General features: G+C 43.2%; 1 protein-coding gene across 4 annotated transcripts in view; it reads right to left on the bottom strand.

Annotated features, from left to right (window-relative positions):
- Window positions 1-21,051, bottom strand: part of FRMD3 (FERM domain containing 3) — a 228,837-nt gene that overhangs the window by 26,413 nt on the left and 181,373 nt on the right. For all 4 annotated transcript variants that reach the window (XM_004677541.2, XM_004677542.2, XM_012721457.1 and 1 more), the window contains one exon: window positions 18,311-18,435. In XM_004677541.2, the coding sequence (XP_004677598.1) occupies window positions 18,311-18,435 (125 nt within the window). The remainder of the gene's footprint in view (window positions 1-18,310; window positions 18,436-21,051) is intronic.

Here is a 21,051-nt window from a genome sequence, read left to right as displayed (position 1 = left end):
CCACGCTGATGAATGTTATCCTGCCTATGCTTCGATAACCAGACTGATGTTTATGTAACTGGGTAGATCTCTCGGCGGGAAGAGAGAGAGGTCTGGCAGAGGCCCCTCTCTGCCTGCTTGGCAGACTTCATTTTATTGTGCTTCCCTTTACTACATACACTTAGCAGCTACTGTGTGGTTTTCTTTGTGTTTTTTACAAAATGAAGGATTGTGGCGACGATACATTGGGCAAGTCTGTTAGTGCCACATTCCCAACAGCACGCGCTCATCTTGTGTCACCTTGTGTCATTCTGGTACTATTTCAGCTCTTTTCATTATTGTCTTATCTGTGATGGAGGGCTGTGAGCAGTAAACTGTTTCTGATGTTGCTATTTTAATTGTTTGGAGCCCCATGAACTGGGCCCACACAAATCAGCTGACAGCACTTAAGAACCTCCTTACGGTTCTTCTTCGTGTTTTCCTGACTCTCCATCCTACTTACAAACAGGAAAAAGCATTGTCAACCCAAGTAGCCAGCTTGGAGTAAGAAACAAAAAGTAAAAAACCTATTTGTAACTCTAGATAAATATTTTTGTTCAACCAGGGCTACTATCTTCAGGAGAACGGATTCACCTCCTGCCACCCTCCTCGTCAAATTGACTACAGGATTTTGCACCAAATGTCTGTTCTGGTAGGTAATGTTTAAATATAAAGTTAGAATAAAGAATTGTTTTCAAAAACCCATTAGTTATTTCAAATACTATAAAAAGGCTAATGCATTACAAATATGCACTGTACATATTCTGAGTTTTCAATGGAAGCAAATTAAGACTTCCGAATTTTATGTTTTACTCTATAATACAGGATTGATGTTTAATCTTCGGACTTAGAAGGTCAGACAGAAGAGTCAGCGCAAATGGTTCCCCAACCCTTCAGCCATCCACCCTTGATTGAGCAGGTACCAGGCCATGTGCTGAGTGGGCACCCAGGTAGACCATACATTTCCACCCATGATAGAAAAGAGTATTTTAAGAATCAAATGCAAGTATCAAAGTAGAGAAACAGACAGCAGAGAAGTCATTATCAAAGCCACAAACTTCCATTAAGAAACAAGTTTGGGCCTCTAGTGTACAGCATGGTGAGTGAGCTGGTGACACAGTGTATGTACTGAGTGGTAGTTCTTAAATGTCTTGCTACGTAATAGAACTCCTCATTATTTCACAGGTTAGAGATGTTACTTCATGCTATGATGGCAATCATTTTGCAACATATAAAAGTATCAAATTAGCACAAGGTACATTTAAACTTACACAGCATTAGGTGTCTGTCTGTCAGTAAAGCTGGGGAATCAAATGCAAAGATGGACAGAAAAGAAAACTATTACTACTGTTGCAAGAGCCAGGAAATATGTCCCTTACATTTCCAATTAGAGGAGCCTGTTGAAAAACAGTATGGGGAACCTCCCTAGTGGCGCAGTGGGTTAAAGCACTGCATTATGAAGCGCTCTGAAGCCAATGCAGCACGAGTTCAATCCCTGGGGAGGTAGCTGACCCACATGGAGTGGCAGACCTTGCCTGACCTGCCCACTGCTCCTTTTAACACTGTGTTTCAGTAGATCTGCCTGTTCTGTTCCCCACTGTCTTTGGTGAATCCTCTCACCCACCACACCTCTGACCTGTACCCCAGCTCTGTAAGTATAAATAAATCTTTTTTTAAAAAAAGGAAAACAGTATGGATATACCTGATGGAATGAGGAGATTCTATAATTTTGCTATGGTACATGTGAGCTGATGTATGGCATCCTGGTGGAGGGGGTCCAGGAGGAAGCTGAAAAAACAGGGTGACCATGTACAACTGTGCACAAGATGGAAGCTAATGAATCAAAGTCAAAGGAAACGCCACACTCAGAATCCTGATTGTATTCCAAGTCCAGCAGCCTCTGTACTTCACTACCTTGTTTTGCTCTAAACACCAGTTCTACTCTCTTCCATTTGTGCTAGATAATATTTGGAAATATTAATGAATGGGCTTATCCCTCCACTAATTCCCACAGAAAACCTGGAAGCCTTTTCATGATCCCCCACTGAAAGAGCAAACCTCATGTGCCCAACAATAAAATGATAACTGCAAACACTTGACCATTAACCTTAGCAGTCATTACTCCAAGAACCAAAGATCTCTCCCACTTGCAGATTGGACAGGAGAGCCCCTAAATTAAATGAAAGAACTGCAAATAAAGGAGGTGCGATCCCAACTTTCACGGATCAGGACCCATCCAGGATACCACCCAGCAGGCCCCCCATACGTGTGCTACAGCATAACTGTTTAGCCCCCCCCCCTTGATTTATCTACTGTAAGAAACGCCCCTACTCAAGGTTCAAGGCACTCTTAAAACCCTCTTGGAAATGCAAAGCTAAATACCTATTGTTATTCCCACACAAGGAGTGGTAGTAACACGAAGGGAAAACTTCCATAGCTGTCCACAAATGAGACCAGCCAAAAATTTCCCATAGAGCTTGGAGCAGGAAACTCACAGCTACAATGCTTTTTTTAGAAACATTCATGAGATGCCCTAGGAGTAGATTTTAAACCACCTGTTGATCTGTTAGGATCACTGATAGGCTCCCTATCATACAGAATCTCCTATCCATATAAACTGATTTTCCTCTAACCTGGTTGTACTTCAGGCTTCAATTTTCTCTGCTATTCCACAACTTAACTACATCAAGGCAATCACAGATACTGAGGTTTTGGCCCAGTGCCAGTGCAGCCTCCCAAAAGAAGAAATGGGGGACAGTGTTGTCCTTACTGGATGGGATTTGAATAGCCTCCTATTGTCTGTGTTTAATACTGTCAGGCAGGAATCTCTTTCTTTGTCCCTGCACAACATGAATTTGTTTTCCCTTCTGCTGTATTATTTTACTCCCTCCAGGCACAAGTCTCTACTATAGATAAACCACTTTTTCTCTGAGTAAAGGAAATTAAATTGGACTGCATTAATAAAAGCCGTTCTCATTTCCCCTCATATTTCCCAACAGCTTTGCAGATGGTATTAAGACACAAAGCATCTGTGTCTCCTGCAGAAAAAGCAGGCTCTTCTGGAAATGTGACTCTTTAATCAAGAAGTGAGAGCACATTCTCACCACACTTTGAACACAGAGGTTTGCAGGTGATTTTTTTATTTCATCTGTGTGGGTTCTTTATGTTCCACATTTTCTATAATAATGAGTATGATTTGATTTTTAGATTAAAATAAAACAGAAGAGGATGTGCTTGGCTTCTGGTAAATCGTAACCCCTATATACTTCTCTTATAGAAATAAAGGTTGTCCTGGTCTTGATTAGGATTCACATGCTCATTCATTTGTTCACTAATTCAGCAAGTGCTCATCTCACTCCCATTGTGTATCCAGACATCTCTCAGTGCTGGGGACCACATGGGGGACCAGGCAGGCAAAGTCTTAGCTCTCGTAGAGAGGACACTTTAGTCAACAGAGATCATCGAGAAACAAGCACAACTAAATAAACGAGAAAATGTTCAATAATACTAAGCACTGTGGTAAAAATAAAACTGAGAGGAAATGGGTAGTTTGGGAGAAATACTCAGTACTGAATACTAAGTGAAGACTTTCCAAAGAGCTAAAATCTGAGCTAAAACTTAAAGAAATGGCCCTGCAAACACCAGAGGAAAGGCACGTGGTAGGAGGTGAGACCGCTCAACAGCTCACGAAAATGGGGAGCTGAGTGTGGTGGGAGCAATGATTAGGGACGACAGCAGTAGCAGATGGTTGAAAGGGGGGAAAGAATGAGCTAGAGTGAGGCACTTGGATTTTACCATAACCCCATCTGAGCCCCACTTAAGAAAATATCACCCTGGCTAATGTGTGGGAATAAGGGTGGGAGAAGAACAGAAGCAAAAAGACCCCCAGGAGGTAACAGTGGCACCCAGGAAAGAGCGTAGTGGGGGCAGGTGCATGGTGCTGGGGAAGGTGGTTCCTGGGTATGTTCGAAAGGCTGAGGTGGGCAGGAGTTTGGGAGGGATTTGACAATTTAGTATCTTCGCATCACTGCTGAGTAGAGAAGTATAACCAGAGCAGATGGATATTTCAGATTCTCCCTTCCCCCCCTTGGACAGGACTAGCACTGGGGAAGAACCTGCTTTGGGAAGGAACAGGACATGGCCCCAGGGGGCCATGGCAAGCTGTCAATCAGCAGAATAGCCAAGTGTCCCCCCCCACACACTCCCATACTGAGACAGGTCTCCCCCACCCCCACACTGAGACAGGTCAGAAGCACAGTTCCACCCCAAGCCCAGTGGTCATAAGGTCCTGGAAGGGAAGTAGAATTCCAGGGGCACCGCTGGGCAGAAACTCAGAAAAGGGAGCCACCCCAAAGGCTGGGCTTCAGCTTCTGAGCACTCCCCAGGATAAGAGTAGGATTGGTTCTAGACTCCAGGTGGGATCTAGCCTGTAGCCCACCAAGGATGTTCTGTTTTCTGATTCTGCATCTGCCTTCCTTTGATATCAAAAGTTCCAGTCTATGTTCAGATTATCAAGTGGGTCATCCTGAAAACCCTACTTATTCCCTTTCAGCCTAGTCATTTCCTTTAATGAATGAAAATAGGATAAAAAGGTTCCATATTGGACTGTTGTTCTAAGAGGAGACATTAAGGTGTTGGAGGGTGCCTTCAAGTAAGGAAATACTCATTTTATATTTCCTTTTCAGAGTTGCCACTGATTTTCAATATCATACTGAAACTTTGCAACTCACTAAAAAGAAAATTTTGCCATGGTTTTCTAGATCACTGTGCCATATGCTTACAATTTTGTTAACTATGTTCTAAGAGACGTCTATACTTTTTGTTTTCAGAGCTACTGATAAGTGATCCAGAAGCACATATTCAAGAAAATTATTTTTAAAAAAAACAGAGTAGGATGGAAACAGAAAGCACCTCACCTTATTTTGTAAAAGAGGAAATAAGATCCGGGGATGTCAGAGTTTTGCATGGACTAGGTAAGAAGTAAATGTTTATTGAAATGAAGGCTGCATGGGTGGGTGGCCGGAGCCAGCTAGCCCTCTAAGTCTGTCCAGCATCCTCCCAGCACCAGAGAATCTCCACTAAAGTGTCTCGTGCTCACTAGGAAGTGGAGTCCAGCACCCGAGCTCACTGGGGCCTCAGGGCCAGCACACAACACTTGAGTAAGGGTGACACAGCACCTACAACAGCTTAGCAGGGCCTAGCCACTTTGGTGACTCACCCTGGTGAGCCGCGTGAAAGACTGAAAGCATGTAGACTGGAGTGTCACTGCCGTAACTAGAGCAGAGATCGCACATCTATTTTAGGAATCTGGAGTTTTGGCATGAGCAGGGGTTTCAGAGTTTCAAAAACATGCCCCACCTTTTCTTCTTTGTATCTTCACCTAGAAGATCTAGAGAAGTATCCAAACCATTTGGGGGGTACTCACAGTTGCAAATTTGTAACTCACAGTTACCAATTAAAGCCTACTTATAAATTAATACATGTACAGCTGCTTTTGTATAGTACACCCATTATAAACCCACATCATGCTGATTTTATAGAGAGAAAAGTGAAATACCAATAGAAGTCTGCTGAGTGCCCTCCTCCAGAAGGAGGAAGTGCCGTGCTCCAGAAGCCTTGACTCCCAGCTCATCAACAGCCATACCAGCTGACAGCGTACCCCTCTGTGGAGGCACTGAACATCTGCCCCACTGGACACCCCCAACCTCCAGCCAACTTGCAAGACCCTCTTCTCTGAGTCCAGCCTGTACTGCCACAGGCCTATGGTTGCAGTCCTAATGAAGAGAATGGCACTCACACCCACCGCCCCCCACTTCCTCCTACGTGATCGGTTCTGGTTTTAACAGAAGAGTGGGTACAGAACGAGATTCCGTGAAGGCCTGTCTCAGTTTAAGCCTGGGTACCACAATGGATATTTGACTTAACACTCACTATCAAGCTGCCCGCAAAAACACTAGAAAATAGGAACCCATGCTTGAAATACATCTAAAATCCAGAAAATTATAGCTTCTGCTTTCTAATGACAATGGCTTAGTAATATTTTCACTTTTCCTGCCGCGGTCTCCTGGGGACAAGGTGGGAGTGTTTACTTGTCTAAGTGCTGGCGACGCGTCTCCCCGTCACAGGGCTGTGCTCTGGCCGTCACAGCTGCTCCCGCCTGCGCGTTCCCCGGCTCCCTTTCCAGCCCTCAGGGACGGTGGCCAGGTTACTGCATGGGACACTTAACTGACAGACTTTCTCACCCCAATCAAATCCTTAAAAGCAATTAATTATTAATACTTCTGTGCAGCAGCGAAGCACCAGCCTACGCAGGAGCCGTGACTTGGGAAACTCTACACTGAATGGCTCCCACTAATAAGCAAAAATCCTTCACAGACTGTGAGCAAATGAGTAATTAGAATGAAGCCCAGAGTGAGCCATTCCTTATTTAACAAATTTAACTTTAGAATCAGAAGGTGATTCCCAGAGGAGAGGGAGCCTTCCTGCGCGGCTGTTTCCTCTGCAGCCTGGTGGCGCAGAGATATTCTGTTTGGCGCAGCAGCAAGCCCTGCCCTCAACTTTCTCACCTCTTCTCCAGTGAGGTGACAGTGCTGTGTGCTGCAGGCCTTTGGGGACTCACTCAGTCCTGCCATGCTATGACAGAGGACCAAAGACTTGGACACTTGGACACAGACACAGGTAGACACACACGAGCTCTGTCACTGAATGAGCTTCCCTACATTTAAATTAAATAACTTGTCTCTTCTGATTTCATTGAAAACTAAGCTGTAGTTCCTTAGTTACAGGCTTGGCAACAAGGACTGAGTCACTCTAGATGTGTTTGATGTTGTCTAAGATACCTGGGGCAGAAACGTGACAACCAGGACTCAACTGCAAGCCTACTACGTACCCAGCCCTGGCGCTCGGGCCAGTGGGCTCCCTTCTCTGGGCTGTTCCCAGAGAACCCCACGGGAGTGTGCTAGACCAGAGGAAGATAAACTGTTTATATAAATACCAGTTACTAAAAGTAAGACTTTATGGACCGAGAAGAAAAAAAATCAATGATGTTACTTTGGTACTTACAGGATCATTTACAATTCAGCCATTACTTCTTGTGCCAGAAAAGAAAAGCAGGTGGGGGGTGGCGGGCCAGGCAGGGGCCGTGGTTTGCCGACCCCTGTGCTCAGCATTCTCTACAACCCTTAAAAGTTATCCTAGATAGGCCCTCCCTGGTGGCGCAGCGGGTTAAAGCACAGCACTGAGAAGCTGAAGCCACTTGCACATGAGTTCGATTCCCGCCTGCCCCGGAAGTGACCACATGGTGCGGCAGACCCCTCCTGACCCGCCCGCTGCTCCCCTCAGCAGTGTACTTTGTCAGTCTGCCTGTTCTGCTCCCCACTCTGTCTCTGGTGAAGCCCCTCGCCGCCCCTGAGCCTCTGGTCTGTACCCCAGTTCTGTATGCACAAATAAATAAATCTTTTAAAAAAAAAAAGTTATCCTAGATATTTGCGGGGGTAGAGTGGGGAATGGGATCAAAAACGGGGGTGGGGGGGTGGGGAGGGAAGTGCACGGGATTATGGTGATGGCACACGGGTGACATGGTGATGGGAAACCCGCGGGGATTACAATTGAGATGGAAAAAAAATGTACAAAATGATGTAAAAATAAACTGTTATATAATATAAATAAATAAATAAAGTTAGCCTAGATATTCCTGTCCCCGAGTTTTCATTCTCAGTGTAAAAGATCCAAGATTGAAACCAAGGCCAACTGGTTAAAAGGCTTTTAGACCCTAAGAATGTAAAAGAGAGAGAGAGAGAGAATATTTTAATCTAAACTTGTCTCTGAGACTTGCTGCTTCAGACACAGCAGGGTGCAGGGGCTTACTGGCTAACCTTGAACAGAGCTCCAAGGCCAGCTAGCGCCAGCCAGCAGGTTGCAAACACAGGAGGAGAGGCCCACCGACAGAAATTCAAAGCTTCAGTTCTATAAAGACAGACCACCTCATACTTCATGTTTTTGAACTGTCCTGTAACTTAAGAATGAACTTCAGTCAAGTCTACATTTTTTGCCCCAACCTGCTTTTCAGCCAATAAAGTTTAACTCTTTTTGTTCTCCACCCTGGTCCCAAAAATGCTATCACTTTGTTTCCTTTCTTAATCAGGGAGATAGACTTGACTTATCTACCACCTCCTTGCCAACTGACTTGCAGTAAAGGAGGACTTCTCTTCCCTAAGGCCTGATGTCATCATGTGATTTATGTATGTCCGGTGGTGAATACCCATTGGTCAAGCCATCAACCTGGAATTTGACCTTCAATTTAAAAGTATTGAAAAGTTTAGAGCTAGAAGGCATTTGAATAGCATCAAACCCAATCTTCTTATTTCATAGATGAGAAATGTGAAGTTCAAAAAAGCAGAATCCTGTCTATGGTGAGCTAGCTACCTGGTGGCAGAGTCTAGACTAGAGCTGGTGTTTCCCCACTTGTGCAAGGCACTAGTGCAGAAACAGAAGCCATCTGAGCACTGCTGTGTTTACACTGAGGAATCCTATATTTCACAAAATGAACTACTTAAGGGAATTAGTCAGTCACAGAGTTAAAATGGTGAACACTGTTGACATGTAAGATACAAAATCCTTGCAAGATAAAATACACTGCAATTGCATCAGAAACAAGACATTTACCTTCCTCAAAAACCTCAGTGTAAACACTTAAAATTTTAAAGATCTCTTTCAAGTGATACAAACTTCCCAAGAGTACTTGTCAGTAAATACCAGAAACCAAAGTTCCAAAGATGAAACAAATGCCAAAGAAAAGCACAATGGGGGAAGGCAGAAGCTTTCGCAAAGCTTACAAATGTGAGTTTGCAGAGCTGGCTCAGGCCCTTATCTCACATCCCCTGAGCTCCTCTGGCATCTTCTACCCTGGAAGAGTTATCAAATGAGACTCTGCTTCCTTTTTCTGGAATTCAATAGGTGCAGTAATGCATTCTAAATTTTGACTCTGCTAATCCAATAGCGCAGTTATAAATAAAACCAGTATGTGTCTTCTCCTCAGTGAAGGCTCCCAGCTCCTGTGCAAGCAGTTCCAGCTGCTGTGTGCCTGTCAGTAGGGAAAGAGCGTGAATGGCACCAAATGGAATGGTCTAGAGAGCCCACCCCTGTGCAGCACTAAAACAAGGCATAAGACAGTACTTTTCTGAGTGCCGTGCATTTAGGATATTCACCTACTAGGTTAAAAGTGATCCCAATTCATTGATTGACCTATATTCCAGTTGATGATGTGTTCTATCAAACAAAGCAGGAAATTAAAAAAAAAACTTTACAGTAGTCACATTGATCTTATGATGCATAGAGAAGGAAATTAACATTAATTCCTACAAGAAGTAGGATAATCTGGGAAGGGATTTTTCTTTTAACTGTGCTCTTTTTTATACTTTCTAAAGTTTCTGGAAGGTGACAAATTAATTTTGTAATAAGAAAATAAAAATGACAAGTGCTATTAGGGCTAATTGGTCTAGCCACACCAAGTAGTGATAACCACAGGGGAAAGGTTGTCCCATGGGATTTACAAATAGCTACCACTCTTGGATGAAGCATAACGTAAAAGGAATTTCATAAAGGCCAGTGTACTGCTCCTAATGGAAGAGACAACGACACTGAGGGAAATGCAGGAAAGAGATGGAACAATTAGAAAGCAGGGTAGATCTGTCCGAGCCATGGCCCTAGAACTCCATAACGGGAGACAAGCAAGAAGAGAATTTACATCTCCAGGTAAGGAGAGAGGAGAGTGGGAAGAGGCATTCACAGTGTAACCACAGCGGCACTGGGCTCTCAGAGACTGTACAGTGCAGGGGGTGGAGCAACTGCAGTATATGAAAGGCCTGCCTGGCATGACGCTGGAAGAGCTGTACATGGACTTGGCCCCTCAGGGCACCTGTTATGATTTGGGGTGGAGACCAAGTAGGGTCAGATTGTAGCATTCTTGATGGGTGAGGAAAATATTTTTATGTTCCCAGTGTTTTCTCAAGTTCACATACTTTCTAGAATTTCAGTGATGTCACTTTAAGCTCTCTGTGGTTAAGGCTGGACACTGTAAATAATACTTTAAGTACCTTCCTATCCTCCACCCACACAGAGCCACGGACCTATGACACATGCATGTGCTGGCACATGAGCACGCACACACATACACACTCACAACAACTCTTATCAGCACAGTGTTAAAGATGGCTTGGGAGAGTTGTATGACCATAATTTCTGTCTGCTTTTCGATGTAGATACATCTCTTATTCCTATGCAAGCCACCTTTAATCTGACCACATTGCCATGCCCAAGACGTTGCAGAAATTCTGATGGTTGCATTATGCTTTTCTCAACAGGACAAACATTTTAACTTTTATTTAGTTCTGTCTGCCAAAGGGAAGAAAGCATGGCTTTCTTGTCTATATGTATGTTAACCTGCACTATTACTCTGGTAGACCAGAAGGATCAGTAATTGCCAAGTAACTTCACAGTTTACCATAAACCAGCATTTTTCCATACTGAAAAATCTACTCTAGCAATAAAACACACAGCATTACGTGCTCTACACTGTGGAGACCCTACTGCATTTTGCATGTGAATTCATTCAGATTAACGACTCTAAGATGTCACTCCACCCAGAGAATCTCCCACTCAATTTTTTCTTCTCCTGAAACTTTCTTAAGGCTAAGTGGCACTTCAGAAGTGATTTGCCAGTCTCCTTTCAAGTTTTCCACAGCACTTATGTACTCAATCTGGAATATATCAACTCTGGGGTAACTTTACTGAAAACTTTCCTGTTGCCTTGTGGTACCTAGTAACCGACTGTTTTTTTTCCTCTACCCAAGCACAGCCAACTTGAGAGCTAATCCTCCATCTGACCTATGGGCAGCTGGGGTCACTCATTATACCAAAAGGCAACTGTTCTAATCTGGGCAATAAAGCCTTCCCCAGCTATCTTTAAGAAACTAAGTTCTAGGAAGAAAAGAAAGAGCTTGTTAGACACATGAGTTGTGGTGATTCCGGGGAATCATGGTAACAGAGATGAGACAAGGTGCCAGGACTTTTCCATGACCTCACAGAGATGGGTCCCCAAGAATCAAATATAAGACTGTTTTTCTAGTCTGGCTTTTTAATAATTCCCTAATCAGACCAGCTTTTTTAACAGGACATGGGGTGCCAACCTTGAGCAGTTTATGAAACCAATTCCAAAACGTGTACATTGAAACTCGCCAAACATGAATCCAAATCACTTTATAGAGATGGCGAATGGTGACATCCAAGGTGGGCAGTGATGTCAGAATCTCCTCCACTGTGTCTGAAGCTCAGTGACACATCGTGCCTTAACTGTCTCAGTAACTCTAGTCACTGAACAAAATCATTTTTACCCGATGTGGTGCTGTCACCTAAACTTCTTGTGTCTCAATAGCCTCATTTTTGAAGAGACTGAAGTCTTTGTTCTCAAAGTCTGAAAGACAAGAACCTGTATTGTAGGAATCTATGGGCTGCTTATCAGCCAGGGACACCCCCCACAACCTGGACAACTCTGCCACTTACTAGTCAGATCCTCTCCCTCCATCCTTGTCCTCTTTCCATCTCAGTTCAGCCCTCATTTCTTCATTCTGTGGGCTACAACAACTGTTCCTGTGTGGTCTTTGTGCCTTCAGCTCATTATCAACAATGATCTTGTTCTTTAGGGGACATCTGTTAGTGCCTGGAGACATTTTTAGTCTTTAAGATTGGAGGATTCTTACTGACATCCACTAAACATCCCACAGTGCTTGGGAAGGTCACTCAGTAGAGAATTAGCTAATTCATCTGAACAAACATTTCTCCAAAGAATACACACATAGAGCCAACAGCACATGAAAAAATGTTCATCATCTCTTATTAGGGAAATGTAAATCAAAACTACAATGGGATATCACCTCACACCTGTGAGAACTGTTACTGTCCAAAAGACAATAGTTGTTGAAAAGGATGTGGAGAGTCTGGACCCTTGTATACACTGTTGATGGGAGTATAAACTGGTATAGGCATTATGGAATAAGGAGCCCTCAGAAAATTAGAAATTCCATCTATTCCAGTTATTCTGCTTCTAGGTATATACCAGGAGAATGTGAAAATATGAATTTGAAAAAACACATACACCCGCATGTTCATAACAGCGTTATTTACAAGAGCTAAGGGTTGGAAACAACCTTTGCACCCACAGGTAGGTGACTGGATAAAGATGTGAGATACACACATATGCACATATACATGCACACACATACAACTACAACTATAAAAAGACGAATCCTACCATTCGCAACATGGATGGACCTAGACTGTATATTATGCTTAATGAAATAAACCACACAGAGAAAGGCAAACTACAGTATTTCACTCATGTGGTACATAAAGAGGCAAACAAATGAACTAAATAAAATAAACATAGACTTTCAGACTATAATATAAAATTGGTGGTGGCTAGAAGGAAAGTAGAAGGTGGGGAGATCAGGTAAAGGGATCAACCACATCGCAAACGATAGATTAAACTTTTAGTGTGGACTTTTAAAACAATGTAGTGACATATAGGTGTTGATTTATAATGACATATATCTGAAACCTATATGATTTAAACCAATGCTACTGCAATTAAAATAATTGTTTCCTTATTGAAAAGGTCAATAGTTAAAAAAAAAAAAAGGGTCAATATTGATGAGTCTAAAAGACTGCTGTAAGCACCTCTGCCTCTAATCTTCCCTCTGTACATGTAAATGATACAAAACACAATTCCAGCCAGGTCAGTTCCATATTTCCATTCCTCTAGTTCCTCCTAGTTGCCCTCAACCTAATGTCTGTACTCTTCAGCAAGCCATGAGACCCATCGTGATCTGGCCTGTCCTGACTTTCTACTTTTCAGTGTGCTCCTGAGCTTCTTCCCAAATCAGGGCAGCAATCAAGGAAGGCAGGTAGACCAAACAGCATAACTCCCTGTGGTGTCTGTCTCGCCCATTTCTTCCTTGGTCTATCACTTTTGTGACAGGCATTCTGATGTGACTGAAAAAGACCAAGACATTCTCCTAGCCGCTTAAGACACTCATCATCCCATGAGGCATGCAGAAAAGTGAGCATTCAATCAGCAGAGGCAGAAGTTACTCATCACTTCTGTGACCCCACCACCATTTCCCCAACAGACTCTTGGCCTCCAGGGAAGAGTGTCTTCATCACTACAGTAACATGTACACATTAAGTGTAGTCTGCTGGTTGTATTCATTGTATTTGCCATAGCAATATTACAGAATGAAGTCATAACCTCTTCCAGTGTGGCTCTTGCTAACATAAAAAGCACTAAAATATCAAAATCCAAGGATGAAACAAGATTCATCACATTTTAAGTGCTCAGAGAGCACATCCACAAAGCCAGACACATCTCAGTTTAAAGCCACATTATCTGCCTCTCTTCTCTTTATATATCAGAGATCTATAAATCTATAAAATAAGGATTTATCCCTGTGGATGGTCTAAATCCCATTACACAAGACACATGGGGTAGAATGACTCCAGCAGAGTAACGGATATAACAGAGTCAAAACACAGAGCTCAGTTCACTGTGGGAATGAGGAGCTTTGAAGTGGTGATCCCTGAGATGATTTCCTCTCTTTAGACTGGGAAGTTCATCCCATCTATGAATGTTTAACAACATTGCCATTTTTTTCTCTTCCTTTTAAGTGGATTCTATATTCTGAAGTTGTTATTTGTCTGAGCTTCAAAACCCACAAAGATATCCCACAGAGGGACAGATCTCCTAGAAAAAGTATTATTAGCTATTTATAGAGCTATTTGGGACTTTTAAAGAGAATGGTAACATACATCTGAAAAGGTGTGGCCCTGTACTTTGAATCATATCCAATGTTGTAAACCAATGTTACCTCAATTTTAAAAATAATAAAATTGATTAAAAGTGAGAGACTTATCAGTTTAAATTCATAGCTTAAGGAAATTAAGATCTTTCTCTGAAATAAAACTGGAAAATTTGAAAAGGAGGTCTATGAATTCCTGTCATACAGTATGAAAATTTAAATTTTCATTACAGTTAATGTAATGCAGTTGTCTGTCTTGCCAACTTTATTCCCATCAAGGGTCCCATCTTTGCAGACAAGGCACAGCAGAATCCTTCACCTGGTGGTCCTTCCCCTATCCTCCTCCCCATCAGTCACACCCCCTCCTTTTGAATATCATGACTTTAGGGTTAACTTTACCCACTCAAACCAATATTAAAGGTGCACAAGGAAGCCCAGAGAGTCACCGGTGATCATAAATAACCACTGATTTTATTTTACTTGAAATTCAACATGCAAAAAGATGGTGCTGAAAAGTGAAGAAAAGCACGTGACACCCAAAGCACAAGCAACAGAGTGACAAATACACAAGTATGACTACATAAAACTGCTCTGGATGGCCCGCTCTGGTGGTGCAGCAGGTTAAAGCACAGCACTAAGAGGGTAAAGCCACTTCAGCAGGAGTTTGATCCCCGCCCCAGAGGTGACCGACATGGCACGGTAGACCTCTCCTGACCCGCCCGCAGCTCCCCTCAGCAGTGTACTTTGTCAGTCAGCCTGTTCTGCTTCCCACTCTGTCCCTGGTGAATCCTCCCACTGCCTCTGTACCTCTGGCCTATACCCCAGTTCTGTATGCATAAATAAATAAATCTGTAAAAAAAAAAAAAAAACTGCTCTGGACACTGCAGGAAACCATCAAGAAGTAAAAGACAACCTACAGAACAGGAACAAGTACTTTCTGAGAAGGGATAATATCTAAAATATATAAAGAACTCTTACATGGACCCTCCCTGGTGGCGCAGCAGGTTAAAGCACAGCACTAAGAGGGTTAAGCCACTTCAGCAGGAGTTTGATCCCCGCCCCAGAGGTGACCGACATGGCACGGTAGACCTCTCCTGACCCGCCCGCTGCTCCCCTCAGCAGTGTACTTTGTCGATCTGCCTGTTCTGCTCTCCACTCTGTCTCTGGTGAATCCTCTCACCCTCCGCATCTCTGGCCTGTACCCCAGTACTGTATGAATAAATAAATAAATCTTAAAAAAAAAAAAGAACTCTTACAATAGTAAAAAAATAAATAACCTAATGTAAAAATGGGTAAAGGACTTGAATAGACCTTTCTCAAAAGATTATACATAAAAAGATGGTCGACATTACCAGTCACTAGGAAAATGCAAATTAAAACCCAGTGAGATGGCTCTGTGCCTGTTAGAATGATTGCCATCAAGGTGACAAGCAAAACAAATCTGGTGGAGGAAATGGAGAAAAGTGAGTCTGTCCCAACTTGGGTGGGACTGGAAACTACGCAGTCAGTTCACAGGGTGAAGAACCTCAAAAATTTAGAACTATCACATAATTTAGAGCTTCCAACTGGCAGTATAGCCAATGGAAACAAAATCACTAATTTGAAGATCTATTTCCACTCCCTTATTCATACTAGAATTATTTGCAATGGCCAGGACATGGAAACAAACGGAGTTTTCATCAGTGGTCAAATGGGCACAGGAGTGCTCTATATGTGCACACACACATGTGCACACACACACATGTGCACACACACGCATGTGCACACACACAGTTGGATGTTACTGGCCATAAAAAAAAATGCGAGGAATTTTACCATCAACAACATGGTTAACGTGAAGATGTCATAAGGAATAAGTCAGAGAAAGACAAGTATTGTATGTTCTCACACACATAACAACACAGAAGAAGAAATCAAACTTGTGGGGTAGGGTGTGTGCAAGAATATGCAGAGGTCTGCTGCGCCATGTGGGTCAGCTCCCTGGCTGGGGATCAAACTCAGGCCATAGTGGTGATTCTTACCCTCTAGGCCTCTAGGGAGGCTCTGTGGTCTCTTTGGTAATGATTACTGGCTGATCAGGGTGGTGATTATAGCAATATGCCTGATACATAGGAAGGTTGTTAAGTGAGTAAATCCTAAGAGCTCTTATCACAAGGAGAAATTTTATTTCCCCCTTTCCTTATTTTTTTTTTTTAAAAAAAAAGATTTATTTATTTGTGCATACTGAACTGGGGTACAGGCCAGAGGACCAGGGGCGGTGAGAGGCTTCACTAGAAACAGAGTGGGGAGCAGAACAGGCAGATTGACGAAGTACACTACTGAGGGGAGCAGCGGGCCGGTCAGGAGAGGTCTGCCATGCCATTTGTTCACCTCCGGGTCAGGCGGGAATTGAACTCATGCAGAAGTGGCTTTAGATTCTCAGTGCTGTGCTTTAACCCGCTGCGCCACAAGGGAGGGCCACCTTTCCTTACTTTTTTATTGTATCTTTATGAGAAGGTAGACATGAGCTGACCATATTACGGGAAATATCTCGCAGCACAGGCAGAACTCACTTTATTGCAGTTCTCTGTCGTGCACCACAGAAAATTGCATTTTTTACAAATTGAAGGTTTGTGATAGTCCCATGTCAAGCAAGTCTCTCAGTGTCAGTTTTCCAGTAACATGTGCTTATGTCCCAGTTCTTATAATTGTCATGGCTTTTTCATTATCGTACATATTGGGGTGGCTGTGATCTGACATTGTAATCATTTTAAAACAACACAGTTTGTACCCATCTTGACAGCTAGTGTCATGTATCAATGCTGGGACTGCTTCTTTACCTGCTGTCTCATCTCTCTCCCTCTCCTCAGGCCTCCCTATTCCCTGAGACACCAAGAGATCAAAATCAGACCAGTTAATAACACCATAATGGCCTCTAGGCTTTTAAGTGAAAAAGTCATATGTCTTTCACTTCAAAAGCAGTTGCCCACTGCAGAGAAAGCAGTAGTGAAAGGAATAGTCAGCTGACACAGCAAATTCCATTGTCTTATTTCAAGAAATTATGAAGCTGTTGTAGTCTTCAGCAACCACCACCCTGATCAACGAGCAATCATCCCAATGGAAGCAAGACCCTTCATCAACAAAGAGACCACAGAGCCTCCCTAGCGGCCTAGGGGGTAAGAATCAGTACTATCACCACTATGGCCTGAGTTTGATCCCCAGCCAGGGAGGTGACCCACATGGCGCAGCAGACCTCTGTCTTGCCTACTGCTCCCCTCAGCAGTGTATATCAGTCAATTCACCTGTTCTATTTCCCACTCTGTCTCTGTGAATCCTCTCACTGCCCCCCGCCCCCAACACACACACACACACCTCTGGCCTACATCCCAGTTCTTCTATGGAAAAATTAAAAGAATATTTAAAAAGAAAAGATTACAGGTCGCTGAAGGCACACATGATGGTTACCCTATATTAGTAATAAAATATTTTTTAGCTAAGGTTGTCTATATTGTTTTTTAAGGCATAATGCTATTGGAGAATTAACAGATTTCAGTATAATATAAATATAACTTTCACATGTACTCATATTATTACAAAAAGAATTATTTTTTTCTTTTTTCATTTAATTCAAATGTGAATTTTAACTGATCCTATTGTGGTAGTTACTTGACAGTATATGTAAATCAAAACATCAATCTATATATCAAAACTTTTACAGTAATATATGTCAATACAATTATTTCTCAGTAAAGCTAGAAAAATGTCAAAAATTAAAAAGTGTTTTAAGTGGAGGGAAATGTAGATAAGCAACATGGACCCAAGGCTCTTGGGTTAAGAAATTAAGTTAGCATGCCACTCGCTAATCTGATCATTCTCATTATCACTTTGTAGCCCCGGTGGTGATAGATGTGTCTCCTAAGACAGCATCCTTGGTGCTTTGCACACTTTCTTTCTGCCCAGGAAATTGTGGGCATCTGGTTGCCCAGCTCTCTGAACAACCATTAAACATTTCCTTCAGGAAAATACTTACTAAAATTTATTACACTCCAGTGTAATTGCTACTTTGCTTCTCCCAAAGATATTTGTCTGGCAAATCACTGTTGTATTCTGGGGTGAAAAGTTCTCCCCAAATTAAAGAATTCTTGACTTGCAGTTTCAGGTGAAAGTGGCCTTTGGGGGTCAGAGTGGCCTGCTCTCCTGCAGCTGCACCATATTCAGTTCTTAAATGATGAAACCAAAATCACATAAAGCTCATGTCCGAATTTGTGGTAGAAAGTTAAGGAAAAGCATGTTGTACTTGTGTGGGTTGTTTTCATTTACTTCAAAATTAATGTGTGAGATTTGCCTCACCAGAGGTTTACTGCCAACAGTATAGTGAGCTTTTTCCTGAAAATTAAGTTCTTAAACATAAAAAAGGCGCACTCAGGCCTGGCGCAGGGAAGCCAGGAAAGAAGGGGACTTACCCTCTCTCAGCGGAAGCTCCTCCTCCTGCTCACTGGGAGAAGGCATCAGGGGCTGCAAGGGCTCCATGTTGATGATGAGCTGTTTGTTCAAAGAGTGGGAACTGCGGCTCTGAGTAATGTTAGCTCTGAAAACAGACACACATCCACAGGTATTAGTTTCACTGAAAACAACAAACCCTCTGTCTCTGCAGTTCCCTAAGCTGGGGGCTGTCTCCAGACTCATGGGAGAGTAGGGAGTGAAGATGACGTAACACTCAAGACACACCCTGTTTTTATGGTGAAGATCCTGACAAAATTTCCATGTTTTCTAAGGCAACACTGAAAGAAAATGCATTCTCCCAAATGTCATCAGACTTGGGCATGCTCAGTGACAACATAGGCATCTGAAAAAGACATGGAAATAAAAACTCATGGAGGCAGGTCTCACTCAATTAGATAGGCAGCAAATGAATGAAAGGCATGGCTCAAAGTAATTTTAACCAGCACCAAAAGACAAAGACAAGGCAAAAAGTGAAAGTCCTGCCAGACAGATGGCAATGATGATGATGGGATGTAGCTGGCAATGATGATGATGGGCTGTAGCTACAAGATAGCTTGATGTTGCTGGATGGCCAGTGTGCAACAGCAATGTTTAAACACATCCTACTCTGAACAGCTGTGGAACCCAGGTCTGCTTTATCCTGGGCATGTGTGTCTGTGGCTATGACAGGCTGCACATGGCAAGGGGACCTGTGTGGGTGCCTCATCAAGATTCGGTCAGCAGCTGAAAGCCCACTTACACTGCCTACTGCAGGGACAACAGCTGTGTGACCTGACAGGGAGGTAGGACACCTGTGCAGGGTGCATGGAGCATCCCTTTATGCCCCATGTTTTCCTCAAAACCAAGCCATCTTTCAATGATGGTGTCCACTGTCACTTTCTCCTTGAAGCCCTCCAAGACTGCACCCTTGCATTCACAAAATTCAGTCCTCGTGCTGCTTTCCCTTCTTTCACAACTTACCACACCTATCACCTCTGTCTCTCTGTAATTGCTGATGTACTAGTCAGTTCTACTTTAGTAATCATCATCAGACACTGACCTTTCCGTTTTCATGTATATACTGTGCCTTGCTTGGCATATTGTTAAAGGGGGGTCAGGTTTGAAACTGATGTAAACTGAATCTAGTCCTGACTTGATATAATTGCCATTTCAGACTGGCCCATGTAGTCCCCAGGCCAGTAGACAGGACTGTGGCATAGACCAGCACTACTGTTGAGTACAGAAGGGAGATGGAGAAGATCAGGATGCCTGTGTCTTGAATTAAAACCCCCCACAGCTGGCTGGGAAGGAAATCCTGAGAGCTTGCTTAACCATGAAGTCTTCATTATGTCATTTCACAACCACTTTACTTTGCAACTAATAGTCGCCTTGTTATGGGAAACTGGTCCTTGCCTTAAGTAACTCACCCTTTAGAACCGTAAGTGTCAAACTTTGACTAAGGCTGACAGAAGTAGGTTTATATCACCTCTCTGTATTCACACACACACAGGAAGACACAACTAAAGCAGCAAGTTTACTTCTTACTATCGCTGATTGACTGTAAATGTGTCTTTCTATTTAATTTTGTTCAAAGTGTGGGGCTTCATGACTATGTTCACTTCATGGCTCATTAATGAGCAACAGCAACTGTTGGAAACATGTTTATCCCATGAAAGAGACAGAAAAGGAGCATCTGGGGAACTAGGATGACCCCCGAGAGGAGGTGATACATGTGGGGGTCCTGCAAACACAGTGGAGTTTACAGGAAAGAAGTGGAGATGGGGACTCCTTGCAGAGGGGAGGGAAAATACAGAAGGGAGGTTAAAATTCCCCATGCACAGTCCTCCTATATTGTGAAGGGTTCTCATTTTTTTTAGTTCCCCTGGAATTTCCTTTGGCCTTTTAGTCTCTAAGACCGTGACTCCAACTCTGCAAAGTGTAAAATATTGCCATGTTTATGTAGAACATGTTGTTTTCTGACCTCTGAAAAGTCCATCTGTCCATTCTTGCACAGACCAACTCAGCATTGCTCTGCACCATCTCACCAGCCATGCCTGTGGGGCTGCCAGCACGTCCCGGCCCCAGAAATCACTGCATGTGCTACAACAGAAGGGTCCGTTGCTTCCCGGTTGGAGACACCAAGCATCCTGCTGCCACCCCCCATCCTGAACATGGCACTATCTGGCCTGTCGTCTGATGTTAGGGCAGGTGAGCTCGCCAGGGTGACCACACATTGCCTGGCATTGGGTGTGTGTGTATCAGGGAGGAGAGGGCTGGTCAGGATAACACCAACTTTGCCCCTGTGCTCACTTGATCCTGCATTGCTCTGCAAGAACCTGGCCCACTTTGCAGCCCACTCCTGTACTCCCACCCTTGAAGTTTCTGAAGGAAACCATCATTAAAATCTCTAATGAGGTAGGAAGGTTTCCGTTGGGAAATGTGAGTATTTTCTAACACGAGCATTAAAATGCCATAACAGAGGGGCTGAAATGAGGCTCATGGAGCTCCTGCACTGCTTCTTGGAGTGGAAGGCGCCGTGGCTGGCCCGTTACCAAAAACTCCATCTGAGGAGATGTTGATGTGTCGTCAGAGTCCAGGTCCCCATTTTTGGATGAGAGACAAAATAGAAGTACCACCTCACATTTGTATGGCACTTCATAATTTTTATTTTAATCCCCATAATGAAACCCAAAAGTTGAACAAAATAATACAGATTTTCCTC

Source organism: Condylura cristata, unplaced genomic scaffold (assembly GCF_000260355.1).
Source record: "Condylura cristata isolate star-nosed mole 26May11 unplaced genomic scaffold, ConCri1.0 scaffold00006, whole genome shotgun sequence".
In the NCBI taxonomy this organism is placed as follows: domain Eukaryota; kingdom Metazoa; phylum Chordata; class Mammalia; order Eulipotyphla; family Talpidae; genus Condylura; species Condylura cristata.
The sequence above is the reverse complement of the archived record's forward strand: the minus strand, read 5'-3'. Positions and strand labels throughout refer to the sequence as shown.